Genomic DNA, 14521 nt, shown 5'->3' with positions numbered 1-14521 from the left:
ACTAAAGAAATGCTGTATTGGTGAATGATCAGTACTGAGGGAGGGCAGCACCATCACAGAATCAAAATGCTTCACTGTCAGAGGTGTGGGCCATCAATGAGGCATCAAACAGAGGTCCCACCTGTATTCTCAGGAGGATTTAAAAAAGATCTCGCACATTATTGGAAGAAAATGGTTTGCCCCCTGAACCGTGGCCCTAAAAAACCCAATTGGTGGACGTATGACACGTGTGACTGAGGTCTTAATATGGTCTTATTGAGAGGCAGAACAGGCTTGATGGGCCAAATGGCTCCTGCCCCTAACTCGTATGTTAGTTGTATTTCTACCTTAACCAAAATTACTGCAAATATGATGACCTGATGATTAACACAATTCCATTAGTGGGATCATGCTGTGTAAAAAGATAAGTTTGGTGCATCACCTGTAACACTAACTACATTGAACTTCAAGAACTAAATTGATTCAGCTCCAAAACATCTTTGTAGATGAAGACACTGTTTCATAAATTCAAGTTCATCCTTTCAGAGATTCTCATTGGCAGGTGACAACGTTAAAAGGTAGTAGTTGTAATATTTGACAGGAATTTTATTTCTTTTTGACTTATCTACGACAGTAGTGGGATTTGACAATGCTACATCAGTACACAGTTGTGGTGTTTAAACTGTACACATTCCAAGAAACAAACAGTGCACAAACAGTGGATTACATTCTCACTCATCAGCTGAAGGAGAGTGACACTTTTAAGGCCAGTAATCGTGTTTAGTTCTGCAGAGAGGTTTGCAACACCCTCTCATCCTCTACAGACTGGCTACCAAAGTGCTACTTGTTGGTAATCTTTCATCACAGGTTCTGCGGTAGGGGTGCGTGGGGCAGATACAACAGTCATAGCTGACACCCAAACTAAGAACACGGCAACAGTACAAACACAAACAAATTCACAACGCCGCTGTTCACGGAGAGCAGACAGAGTGTAGAAAACCCTTCTTTCACTGATAATTTACATTAAAAGCTCAGAGGCCACACATCACACATAAATTAATTCAGCAAGTTAAAATTCCTTTGTTCTCTGGCAATAATATCTCCTTATTTCCATTCACATTTGATAAATATTTTATATTTTTCGTTAAACACAGCGACTGAGATCCAGAGTCTTCCGTCAGATTTTACTGCTCAGGTCTTTGAGAAACAGTTTGTAGAAGCCTGGCTGGACAAAGCTGTACAGAAAAATCAGTCAGGCCACGTTGTCTGTGGTCGGAGGCCTCTCAGTTTTCTACCAGACCCTGTGTATTGGTGATTTTCAGTCATTCAGGGGGCTTTGTGAATGGCCGGCATAGACAGCCTCATTCTAGCACTCTGACATGGTGGTAAACCTTCCAAACGAACCATTGACAACTGGTTAATATAAGTCCAGTTTCTTGCCCAATACCTGGAAAGGTTTCTTTATCGAAAGAACTTAGAGAACCAATGGTTTGTTTAAAGAAAATATTACTCTCTGAATTACTGGACTGGTCGCATACTGCTTCACTACTGCGTGAGACATTCTGGCATCCGCAAGAACTTTTATGTTTTTGCTTGTATTTGAATGGTTGTGAAATAGTTAAATTATTTGCATGTTTCAGCTACAAAACATGAAAATATGCAAAGTGTGTTAACGTGTTGGATTGAGTCAGAGAAAGGGTTAAAATGTTTAGCCATTCATCCAACACATTGTTTGGGGTTAAGGCCAGGAAAACTAAGTCAGGGGGTCATGGTTGAAAATCACACTTCAGAGACTTGAGCCTATAATCCAGGGTGACAAAAAAGTGCAGCAGTGAGCAAGTGCAGTACTGTTACAAGGAGAGTACTGAGGGAGGATCACGCTGTTAGAGGGATAGTACTGAGGCAGCACTGCACTGTTAGAGGGATAGTACTGAGGGAGCACTGTGCTGTTAGAGGGATAGTATTGAGGGAGCACTGCGCTGTTAGAGGGATAGTACTGAGGGAGCACTGCGCTGTTAGAGGAATAGTACTGAGGGAGCACTGCGCTGTTAGAGGGATAGTACTGAGGGAGCACTGTACTGTTAGCGGGATTGTACTGAGGGAGCACTGCACTGTTAGAGGGATAGTACTGAGGGAGCACTGCCCTGTTGGCGGGATAGTACTGAGGGAGCACTGCACTGTTAGAGGGATAGTACTGAGGGAGCACTGCCCTGTTGGCGGGATAGTACTGAGGGAGCACTGCACTGTTAGAGGGATAGTACTGAGGGAGCACTGCCCTGTTGGCGGGATAGTACTGAGGGAGCACTGTACTGTTAGAGGAATAGTACTGAGGGAGCACTGTGCTATTAGAGGGATAGTACTGAGGGAGCACTGCACTGTTATAGGGATAGTCCTGAGGGAGCACTGCCCTGTTGGCGGGATAGTACTGAGGGAGCACTGTACTGTTAGAGGAATAGTACTGAGGGAGCACTGTGCTATTAGAGGGATAGTACTGAGGGAGCACTGCACTGTTAGAGGGATAGTACTGAGGGAGCACTGCGCTGTTAGAGAGATAGTACTGTGGGAGCACTGTGCTGTTACAGGGATAGTACTGAGGGAGCACTGTACTATTAGCGGGATTGTACTGAGGGAGCACTGCCCTGTTAGCGGGATTGTACTGAGGGAGCACTGCGCTGTTAGTGGGATAGTACTGAGGGAGCACTGCGCTGTTAGAGGGATAGTACTGTGGGAGCACTGCCCTGTTAGCGGGATTGTACTGAGGGAGCACTGCGCTGTTAGTGGGATAGTACTGAGGGAGCACTGCACTGTTAGAGGTATAGTACTGTGGGAGCACTGCGCTGTTGGAGGGATAGTATTGAGGGAGCATTGTACTGGTAGAAGGATAGTACTGAAGGAGGACTGTACTCGTAGAGGGACAGTAATGAGTGAATACTGCACATCTAGAAGTGCTGCTGTTCAGGGGAGATGTTAAACCGTCTGTAAAAGATTCAATAGCATTATTTCTGAGTAGTTCCTGGTGATCTGTCCAACACAAACTATCAACTCGTATGACATAAACATATTACCTGTCGTTAAATTGATTTCATTGTTCTATGTGGTAGGTTGCTGAACATAGGCTGAGCATTTCCTACATTATGACAGCAACTACACTTCACAAAATACATTTTTAAAAAATCATGTTCAGACTTATTTTGACAACTTCAGGACAGGTGGAATTTAATTCCTAGAGTTTCCGGTCCAGAGACGGGGATATTACTGTTGCACTAGAAGTCTCTAATAAAATCAGAAACATTTAGAATTGGAATTAGCAGGTTGTTAATTGTGTATTAATTGTATTTAATTGTTTGCAGCTGATGGGTGTGACCTGAGCATCGATCTGAGCCCTCATAGGTCCTTTTATGGAAAACTGGTAGTGTGCCTACCTCTAGATGGGAGGTCCTGGGTTCAAGTCCCCTGCTCCACAGCTGTGCAACAGGTAGTTTAGAAAAACAGGTCTGAACCCTCATACAGGGCTTTTGTGGTGGCAGTAATAGTGTCCATACCTCAGAATCAGGAGGCCTGGGTTCAAATCCCAGCTGCTCCAGCAGGTGTCGTAACATCTCTGAACAGGTTGACTAAAAATGCCCCTGAGATCCTCCAGGTAGACAAAAACCTGAAATTAACTTCCTTGGATAGGAGGTGCATGCTTCCAATGTGCAGCTCCCTAAATAAACACCGAAAGTGTGCAATAATTAGCTCCAGTTCTAACCTTTACCAACTAGCTTTATGAAATATAACATTGGCTATGAAGCACCTTGGGGTGGGTCCTACAGAAATGTAAGTTTGCACACCAAAACACTTCTCTCCAAATACACGTGAAATCAGAGGCTTTTAAGGGAATAGTCCCCAGAGGGGCAGGCAGGATGACCACAAATTTCCATTGGGAAATTACATTGTGTTCAAAATTTTTTGATACCACTTGTTAAAACCCTGAGGGAACTCCCTGTCACACTGTAACTAGGGCTCTGCAAAGTGCTTAGATCATAGCAGGTGGCATGGGTTTGGTGCCTAGGGAGCACCAGGTTATAATAACACAGCATTAACCACTCCAGGGACAGTGCACGTACAGGACACGTAGCAGAATTGACCGATTTAAAGTCAGCTCATGTTGCTCTCATCTGAATCCTGCAATCAGTAAATTTAATCTCGTCCACCCCTCCTCCTCTTTCAAAAGTAACTTACACAAAGCAGCTCAATTTTAGCTGCAAATATTTGGTGGCTAAAGATAAATGTTGTTCTTGTTTCTAAATGGCTCAGTTGAAATAAAGTGACACAGAGAAGCTTAGAGATAAACCCCTCCGACTCATGGTTGAGGTTAAGCATTACCAGGGAATGCAGATACCACTGAAAACTAAACCAGAAATTTGGTCCATGATGACTCTTGAGCTCAGTTCTGTTTCTGGATCTCATCCTGAACGAAGATCATGGGTCAAAGGCCAGTGTCACTTCTAGCAGGTAGTGGCCAGGGATTGGTGAATTGGTGGCTGGAAGCAACGCACATGCTCTACCGTTGAGCTGTCATTCTCCACCGACTTGAGGTACTTGTTCAACATGGCAAAAATCTCATTGTTCAAGATCTGGTACTTTCTGATCCTGTCTGCCATCTTCTTCAGAGGCTACGGGAAACACAGAATGGGCAAGGCCGTTAGACACAAAATCAGGCTTTTGAGATGCTGACTCAGGAACAGGAGGCCGCCATTCAGCTCCTCCCACCTGCTCTGCTATTTAGCCAATCAGCACCCTAACTCTATCAACCCACTGTGGTTATATTACCATGTTTCGAAATTTCTCGTGCCCCTCTACCCAACTACCCCAGGGGAGCCTCAGATTTTTGGGGAACAGAGTTCCAGGTTTCTCTGAACGTGTGTGAAATCACACTTCCTGATATCACCCTTAAATGATCGGGCTCTAATTTGATAGTTACAGCCCTTGATCTGGATTCGGTCACCATTTCTCCTCAATCTGTGCCATTCGGGAACTGAGTTGGAAATTACTGTCAAACCCAAGTGACTCCAGTAAAAAGCTACGCCTAGTCTGAAATGTTGAGCTTGAATTCTGAGGGGATAGGGCTCCATAGTTCATGCCTTGCTGAAGGACAAACTGCAGTCCAGGTGCTGAGGCCTCAAAGTAAACTCACACTGACCTTGAGCAGGGAGGACAGCTCCATTGAGTGTTTTTTGTAATTCACCTTTGGGATGTGGATGACTTGGACGAGGCCAGCATTTATTGACCTTCCCTAATTACCCAGACAACAGTTAAATGTCAACCACATTGTTGTGGGTCTGGAGTCACATGGAAGCAGTTTCCTTCCCTAAAGTGAACGCAGATGGGCTTTTCCTGACAATTGACATCGGATTCATGGTCATCTTTGGACTCATAATTCCAGTTTGTTTAAAAAAAAATCAAATTCCACCATCTGTTGTGATGGGATTTGAACCTGGGTCCACAGAACATTACCTGGATCTCTGGATTAACAGGTCCAGCAATAATACCACTAGGCCGTCACGTCCACAGCGGTGGGGTAGAATTCTTGGGGTGGTCCCAGACTTTGGCTAGGTGCACGATGGGGAAAGGCAAACACAGCCTGCACCTACTTCTCTGATTAAAATTTAAGGCAGAAATCTAATGCGCCGGAACCGTGGCATCTAACTCTCCCCAAACCCATTCATCCAACTCTTTCCCTCAGCAGACAATAACCGCAATCTCATTGCCCCTCTCCCACTGTTTTGTATCGTCTCGTGTGTCTGGGGCCCGAACCAGCGTTGCCTATTGAGCAGGTACTTACTACATTCTTTATAATCTCATCCTTGCCGTCCTGCCTCTGAACTTTCAATAAATGGTAACAGAAATCAAACAAGTCAAAGCGTCGTTGTTGCCCCAGAAGAACGATGATGGAGCACCCAGCCCAGTTCAAACCATCTCCGAAACACTGCCTGGGGGGAGGAAGCAGATGCAGTTAAACACGGCACTCCCTCAATGGACTGTTTTACTTCCAAATTTGCCTACACTCCACATTAAAAAGCATCTTCTTCCTGCCTGTAAAGCACGCTGTGACCTCCCAAGATGGTGAACGGTGCTATAGAAATGCAGGGCTTTTCTTTGAAGGTTGTTCAGTTTTGTTCACAGTCCGCTCTAAGCTGGTTGGAGGCAGCTTTACTGTGTGAAAGTTGGGTGTCACGTTCCACTAGTTTACAGCATCGACCCCTCACAGTGACCCTTCAAAACAAACACTTCACTGGCCAAGGTCATCTCGGGTGCTATGGAAATGTAAGTTTTCAATGTGAGGGGACAGGAACTCCAGCAGCCTTTAAATCCACACCAATCCCAGCAATCACACGATCGAGGTGAGTTTGGAAACAAAACCTGTTGTAACTGCCTGGATCTACTCATTAAAACTAAACTATCCAGTGTCAAGGCAAAAAGACTAAAACTGAGAGTTTATATACCACCAGAAGTTGAGGATTTAAATTCAGTTCCAGAACAAAAACTGCGATTAACAATGTGGTATCAGCAAAAATGACAATTTAGTTGTTGAGTAGTTATGAAAAAAAAGCACCAACAATTTCTCGGTGCAACATTGGGTGGGCATTAAACGTTGGCCCTACCTGCGACTGTCTGAGTTCTTTATTTTTTAATTGTCTTCTTAAAATATGATTGTTTTAAAGATCAGTGGGAGCAGTGTCACCATGCAGAAAGAGTGTGGATTGGTGACTGAGCTCGTAATCCCAGTGAATCACGCTTTTGCTCCTGCTCCCTGTCTGAGACACAGTAATATCTTTTGGAGATTGCAAAGTGTGGAGTTGGATGAATACAGCAGGCGAGGCAGCATCTTGAGAGCACAAATGCTGACGTTTCAGGCCTAGACATGTATGTGTGCACGTGCTTGCACGTGTGTGTGTGTGTGTGTGCATACGTGTGTGTGTGCACACATGTATGTGTGTGTGCGTGTGTGTCATGCAAGTCATAATATAAACAGCACGTTAGGTTTTGCTGCAAGGGGGCTTCAGTACAGGTACAAGAATGTATTGCTTCAATTCTACAGACCATTGCTGAGACCACATGGGTTTGCAGTTTTGGTTTCCATTTTTAAGGGTGCATACGGAGAGCAGAACGGTGCAGGTTCACTCAGTTGGTCCTAATACAAAATCATAGAATCCCTACAGTGCGGAAAGAGGCCATTCAGCCCATCGAGTCCACACTGACTCTCCAAACAGCATCCCAGCCAGACCATTCCCCTACCCTATCCCTGTAAGCCCATGTTTACCAAGGCTAACCCAGTGTCCATGTACATAGATCCTTGAAAGTTCGGTGTCTGTGTACATAGGTCCTTGAAAGTTGCCACCCAGGTTGATAGGGCTGTTAAGAAGGCATGCAGTGTTTTAGCTTTTATTAATAAAGGGATTGAGTTCCGGAATCAAGAGGTTATGGTGAATCTGTACAAAACTCTGGTGCGGCCGCACTTGGAGTATTGCGTACAGTTCTGGTCACCGCATTATAAGAAGGATGTGGAAGCTTTGGAAAGGGTGCAGAGGAGATTTACTAGGATGTTGCCTGGTATGGAGGGAAGGTCTTACAAGAAAAGGCTGAGGGACTTGAGGCTGTTTTCATTAGAGAGATGAAGGTTGAGAGGTGACTTAATTGAAACATATAAAATAATCAGAGGGTTAGATACGTTGGAGAGGGAGAGCCTTTTTCCTAGGATGGTGACGGCGAGCATGAGCGGGCATAGCTTTAAATTGAGGGGTGAAAGATATAGGACAGATGTCAGAGGTAGGTTCTTTACTCAGAGAGTAGTAAGGGAATGGAACGCTTTGCCTACAACGGTAGTAGATTCGCCAACTTTAGGTACATTTAAGTCGTCATTGGATAAGCATATGGACGTACATGGAATAGTGTAGGTTAGATGGGCTTGAGATCGGTATGACAGGTCGGCACAACATCGAGGGCCGAAGGGCCTGTACTGTGCTGTAATGTTCTATGTTCTAACCCACCTCGTCTCAAAGGAGTGGATTACCTTATCAGTAAAAGCTAAAAGGCTAGGCCTGCAGCCTCTGGGGTTTAGGAGAGGCACAGGCAACTTAGTTGAATCATAAAAGATCCGGAGGGGACTTGACTAAATGGATGTTGAATAGGTGGTTGCTCTTGTGGGAGAATGTGGGATCATAGTTTAAAAATAAGGGGGCACCCACTTAAGACAGAGATGAGGGGAGAAAACCTCCCTCAGAGGTTTGAGTGTCTTTGAAATTCTGTTCTTCGAAAGGCAATGCATGGAAAATGTGCAAATAGAGACAGATTCTTGTTGACGAAGGGGATGAAGGATTAACAGGGATGTGCAGGAATATAGAGATAACAAAGTGTGAAGCTGGATGAACACGGCAGGTCAAGCAGCACGTGAGGAGCACAACAGCTGACGTTTCAGGCTTAGACCCTTCAGGGATTAAAATCAGCTCAGCCAGGATTTTATTCAACAGAGGAACAGGCTCAAAGTTCTTGTTCCTTGTTTGTATTTCTACTATGTGCTGGAGCCTCAGTCTGCATGTGGGTGCAGTGCATCATGTCGTTATTGTATCGGGCTCAGGACAGTGCCTCCCTCCCCACCGCTCGCCCGTTAACCCTTTGTGCTCCTGCACGTACTCAGCCGTGAACTCATTCGTCCCAACAGGAATGCAGTAAACAAACTGCATGGCGCTCCACAGCCGATGGAACTCCACGCACTCATCGACATGCATGACACCGTTGGTCGCTGGGGGTCCTTTCCACACTGGGTCCTGCAGGTAGCTCCTAATGCGGGTCAGAATCACCTCAAACATCGACAGGCCGCAGCACAGGCGTTCCTTGGTGAGCAGGTCCCCTTCTCGGGCAATCGCTATTTGCTGCAGACATGAACACACAACATGAACAGCGGCGACACAGCAAGAAACTCGCTCTGGGGAATCGAGCTGTGAAATACTCTCATACCAATACCACACATATCGGACCAAATTACTGCTACACAACACACTTTAAAATGAACAAAAAGCCTTCCACATTTATCTCGATTTCTTTAGCTCATCTGCTGAGTGCAGCTGGGAACGGTCACATTTTCCTGCTTGGCCCTATGTTGAGGACACAGGGAGCACAGAGACTCACACTTTACACCATTTTACTCACTGCTGTTAAAATACGGCCTCCCCTTTAGCACAACTGGCTCCTAGCCCAGTGCGAGGTAGTAGATTCAGGCTCCTTTTAGGTTCCATTTCTCTCACCCCGAACCCTCCCACCCGTCCTTAAGCACTGGACTCTCACTGGGGTACGGGGTACCCCCTCCCTCCACACACACACACACACACACACTCTCACTGGGGTACGGGTCCCAAACACACACACACACACACAGGTTCTTATTGTACACACACACACAGATTCTCATTGTACACACACACATACAGATTCTCATTGTACACACACAGATTCTCATTGTACACACACACAGATTCTCATTGTGTACACACACACAGATTCTCATTGTGTACACACACACAGATTCTCATTGTACACACACACACACACAGATTCTCATTGCACGCACGCACACACTCTCATTGTACACACACACACACAGTCTCATTGCACCCACAACACAGACTCTCATTGTACACACACACCAGTGTTTGGGGAATATGACCCACCCTCCCTTCACCCCCTCCATCCCCAAGGCTGATGCTACCCCCAGCCCAGGGGCAACCTTGGCTGCGATGAGCTAAAGGTTTTATGGAGTTTACTTACACTGACTGGTAGATTGTCTTTCCATCGCTGCGAAAAGTTCTGGGGGGGTAAAACAGTTTTAATTTAGGAAAGAAACTCTTCAGAGGCCAACGTTGTCTGCTGGTCACATAGCTTCAGCAGTTGGAGATGCCTGAGGTCACGGCTTGGCCTGGGGGAGGGGTGGGCGGAAATGGGGGTGGGGTGGGTGTAATGATCAAGCCGCGTCCTCAAGCATCCCAGTTTTTGGGGCATGGAAGGGGGGAGATTTCCAGGAAATGTCCACCAATACTAGAGGCGAGCTGGTCATAACTCGATCTGGCTCCAGCACAGGGCAAACTGTGAGCAAGCTGCCAATAAGGTTCTTCGCAGAAACTATCCCCCACGATCCCAGACAGGAAGGGCTATGTTCGGGCCACAACAACAACTTGCAATTTATGAAGTGTCCTTAACACAGCCGAACGCCATTAGCAAGAACGTGAATCAGACAGAATTTCAGAACAAGCCACAAAAAGGACACATGAGCAAAGGTGACCTAAAGATTGCTCAAACAGTTCCAGTTCTAAGGGGTAATGGGAACTGCAGATGCTGGAGAATCCAAGATAATAAAATGTGAGGCTGGATGAACACAGCAGGCCAAGCAGCATCTCAGGAGCACAAAAGCTGACGTTTCGGGCCTAGACCCTTCATCAGAAAAGGGGAATGGAGAGATCCACCTATCTTCTCCTCTATCCATCTTCAGTCCGCCTCCCCCTCTCTCCCTATTTATTCCAGATCCCTCTCCCCATCCTCCTCTCTGATGAAGGGTCTAGGCCCGAAACGTCAGCTTTTGTGCTCCTGAGATGCTGCTGGGCCTGCTGTGTTCATCCAGCCTCACATTTTATTATCCAGTTCTAAGGGGTATCTTTTCAAGGACCAGGAGTCAGTGTGTTCATCGACTATGAGTCAGTGAAGATAGAATCAAGCACAGGCAGTTCAATGACAATGGAGCAGGTTTAGAGGAGAAGGAAAAGGTTCAAAAAATTGTTGAAGGTTGCAGGCAAGTGGTAAGCAGAGATAAGTATCCCTTGATGTGATTTGTGCCCTAGATAGGAGTCACTTTAGTGATGTGGCAGGAGTGGGAACATGATGAGAGCAATTTAAACACAATGCTATGAGAAAGACGGGCATGGATTTGGGAGATGATAACGCACTCATAGAGAGGAAAGGGAACTGGGAAATGAAACCGCAGTTTACAAGCATGGAGGGGTCGGGTGTTGGTTTATTTTGAAGTGAGGGATGATGAGGGAAGATTTGTAGGAGAAAGGGATAGTATCTAATGGGGCAGAGACCTGTTCCTGCAGCTGGTGATGTGGCAAACCCCAATGACTAACCAAGCGCTTGGCCATCTCAGAGAATTCTGCCCATGACTAGCAAGGTTCCCGTTGGGTACGTTCCCAACTGGATGAGGTTCTTCTGATGTGTGTTAGTGTTCCTTTGTTCGAGGTTTTCACTGGTTATGTCCCCTGCTTGGGCAGGCATCCTACTGTAGGAGGGTCCCATTTTGCAAGACTCCTGTTAGCCAAGTGTCCTACTGGGTGTGTCCTGTGCTGCCATTGACAACTTGGGGAAAATGATCAAAAGCAATGCAGGTTTTGGAGAAACAGCATTCACAGGACTATCGTTCCCTTACCTGTGGTGTCCCCAGTCTTTCGATTAAAGGAACAAGGTGCAGAGGAGCATATTTTGCTTCTAAGCGTTTCATTCGGACCTCCAACCGCTCACCCTCTGTTAATAAGACAAGAAGTCACGTTTTGCTTCTTGCTGGTCATTGCTGCACCTTCTCACACTCATCAAGTTGAATCTTTGTTCACCAGGATCTATATCCATCCCTCACTCCCCACTCAGACACACTACAGGTCAGTGAGCTCATTCGTACAAAGCAAAACCTTTTCTGTCCAAAGTCACCCACCGCATCTCTGCCAAGTGACCCACTATTCCGAATGGTCTTGAGTGTGGGGGCCATTCTATGACTTACGTCATAGGGTACCTCTGGTCGCCAGCTCTGTTAGCATCATCACCCTCCTTTCAGCATTCTTAGAGTTTCATTCTGATCCAGGGCTCAGAATACAGAAGGGGCAGCAAACAAGCCCATCCCAAAACGTGCAGAACATCCACAAAGAATCAAGGAATCTCTAGGGCAGCCACTTCCGCATGTGGAAGAGACAGGGTCGATGAGGAACTTTGTTACACGACATTGTTACTCAAAAGTGGGATGCAGGGATCATTCATTTGCACAGTGTTGCAGATGTGGATTGTGTATACATGGGTTTATAGACAGACAGACACACTGTTACACACCCGCAAACTCACGTTATACAGAGTTCCATTAAACATCTGACCTTTGATGTATACCCTGGGTAGAATGTTCTGGAAAGGTGCTGCATGCAGAAGATCACAAACCTCTTCTTGAGACTGTGGGCAAGAGAAAGTCTAACTCAGGTCACTGAACAAAAACAGCCATCATGATTCATGTTCAATCTACAAGGCAGCAAAAATCCAACAAATATTAACCTCGTCAATCTGTAATGGAGCTGGAGAATAGGGGGCATTTTTGAAGGTGGGAGGAGAAAGATTTAAAAAGGATATGGGAGGGGAAACTTTTTTTTAAAAAACACAGAGAGATTAGCGTGTGGCATGTACTGCCAGAGAAAGTGGTGGATGTAGGTACAGTTAGAATGTTTAAAAGACATTTGGATAAATTAATGAATAGGGAAGATTTGCAGGGACATGGGCCAAATGCAATAAGTGGGACTAATTTAGTTTGGGAACATGGTCAGCATGGACCAGTTGGACAGAAGGGTCTGTTTCCATGCTGTATGACTCTAACCAATCATTATCAACATGTTACAAAATTAGATAACAAGAACCCATGTCTTCAGCCTTCCAGCTTCTTACAGATAGAAGACTTAATACTCCCAACAAAAGTCCACCTGTCTCATACCCTAGCTTAGCATCTCGCATTCCTCCAATACTCCCATCAAAGCCCATCTCTGAAGTACACTAACTCTTTTACTGAAATTTGTTTTTTGACCCCGCTGCATAACTTCAGATGATCCTGGATAACCCTACTTGATAACAGTCCTCAAAACCCCAAAGACATCTTCCGAATTTCACTTTAGAAATATTTGTGATCTGTTTTTACATCTGTTTCCAGAACCAACAGGTCTTTTTTTCTGTATTCTTTTATAGAATGTTCAAATTGCTGGCCTGACAGCCATTTATTGCCTATCCCTAGTTGCCCTTGAAGAAGGTGGTGGTGAGCTGCCTTCAAAGTCACGGGCTTGGAAGGTGCTATTAAAGTGTTACTTTAATGTATCATGTAGGTGACACAAACACTGTTACTGGGAGGGCTGCTGGATTGTGCGTTGAACACAAAGCACCGAGTCAATCATGTAGATCAGTCGTGCAGAAATAAAACAATGGCCTTACTATTCTCATGTGGCGAAGGGTGACCCCAGTATTTTCCAAACCGTTCACCCAGTTATTCTCATGACAGGGCTTACCAAGGCTTGCTCGATGAGCAGGCAGAAGAGGATCGCATTGCCAACTTCCCGGAGACTTTGGAACACATCCGTCTTCAGTTCCGCATACTCAATGATGTCCTTGAGCTGGTGGTGGAAAAATTCCAGGATTCCTGGGACAAAGGTACGCAGGTCACAGTCAATGCCATCTCATTCAATCTGAGCGCTACCATAACCATTAATAACTCTCCACTATCCTGACCTCTGGCACACTGATATCCCATTGCACTGCAACAACTGTATCTTTTTATTTTTTGGACTGATTGGGGAGAAAGGCCTTTTTAAAAGCCAAGAATTGTAGAATGATCACTGTACTTTTTAAAAGCAAGTTTCCTGACCCTCTCTGGAAGTGCTGTTTACGCAGGTGTTGGTTCAAGCAGTGAAGGAAGGCTAGTCAGTGAGGCGAGAGCCAGGGGACTGCGAATGGTCATTTGGTTGGCAACAAGCACTGGTTGGTTTGTTGATCAGTGCCTACTTATCAATGTCAAAAACGTTTTGCCTGCTAACAACAATATGATTGGCTCCCAGGTAGCTGAACAGCTCAGGTATGTTTTGGGTCCAGTTTCCCTTTCTCAGAGGCACCGGACACAAAACATTAACTCTGATTTCTCTTCACAGATGCTGCCAGACCTGCTGAGCCTGTCCAGCAACTTCTGCTTTTAAGGTTTTGGAGTAGATTTGTAGCTCGGGTTGTGGATGTTGAGATTGGTTGGCTCACCGAGCTGTTTTGTTGTTCCACTTATGTTTCGTTACCGTGCTTGGTAACATCCTCAGTGCAGCCTCTGATGAAACGTCGATGTGTTTTCCTGCCTGGTTTTTAAACTCTGGGGTCTGTTGCGATGGATTGCCTCACTTCTGGGTTTCCTCTGTAGTGGAATGTATATGGGGTCAAGTTCAGTGTGTTTATTAATAGCATGCTTCATGGACTGCCATGCTTCCAGGAATTCTCGTGCTTGTCTCTGCCTAGCCTGTCCCAGGATCTCGGTGTTGTCCCAGTCGAAGTCATGGTTCTCCTTGTCCATGTGGATTGAGATGAGTGCGTATTGGTTGTATCTTTCTGTAGCCAGTTGATGTTCATGTTCTCTTGTTGTTAGTTTCCTTCCTGTTTGTCCGATGTAGTGTTTCTCACGGACTCCGCAGGGAATCTTATACATGACATTGGCCCTGTCCATGGTGGGGAGTGGGTCTTTAGTTCGAGT

General features: G+C 45.6%; 1 protein-coding gene across 4 annotated transcripts in view; it reads right to left on the bottom strand.

The window, feature by feature from the left end:
* Positions 1-561: 561 nt before the first annotated feature.
* The window catches only part of cyfip2 (cytoplasmic FMR1 interacting protein 2), a 146926-nt gene continuing 132966 nt past the window's right edge, over positions 562-14521 (bottom strand). For 3 of the 4 annotated variants that reach the window (XM_059650574.1, XM_059650576.1, XM_059650575.1), the window contains exons 26-32: positions 13305-13435; positions 12141-12213; positions 11432-11526; positions 9784-9822; positions 8653-8891; positions 5804-5951; positions 562-4634 (exon numbers count right to left, since the gene is read on the bottom strand). In XM_059650574.1, coding sequence (XP_059506557.1) covers positions 4467-4634; positions 5804-5951; positions 8653-8891; positions 9784-9822; positions 11432-11526; positions 12141-12213; positions 13305-13435 — 893 coding nt within the window. In that variant the 3' untranslated portion in view covers positions 562-4466. The remainder of the gene's footprint in view (positions 4635-5803; positions 5952-8652; positions 8892-9783; positions 9823-11431; positions 11527-12140; positions 12214-13304; positions 13436-14521) is intronic. The other variant, XM_059650577.1, reaches the window with a different exon arrangement.

Source organism: Stegostoma tigrinum, chromosome 13 (assembly GCF_030684315.1).
Source record: "Stegostoma tigrinum isolate sSteTig4 chromosome 13, sSteTig4.hap1, whole genome shotgun sequence".
Taxonomy (NCBI): domain Eukaryota; kingdom Metazoa; phylum Chordata; class Chondrichthyes; order Orectolobiformes; family Stegostomatidae; genus Stegostoma; species Stegostoma tigrinum.
This window is presented reverse-complemented; position numbering and strand designations above follow the sequence as displayed.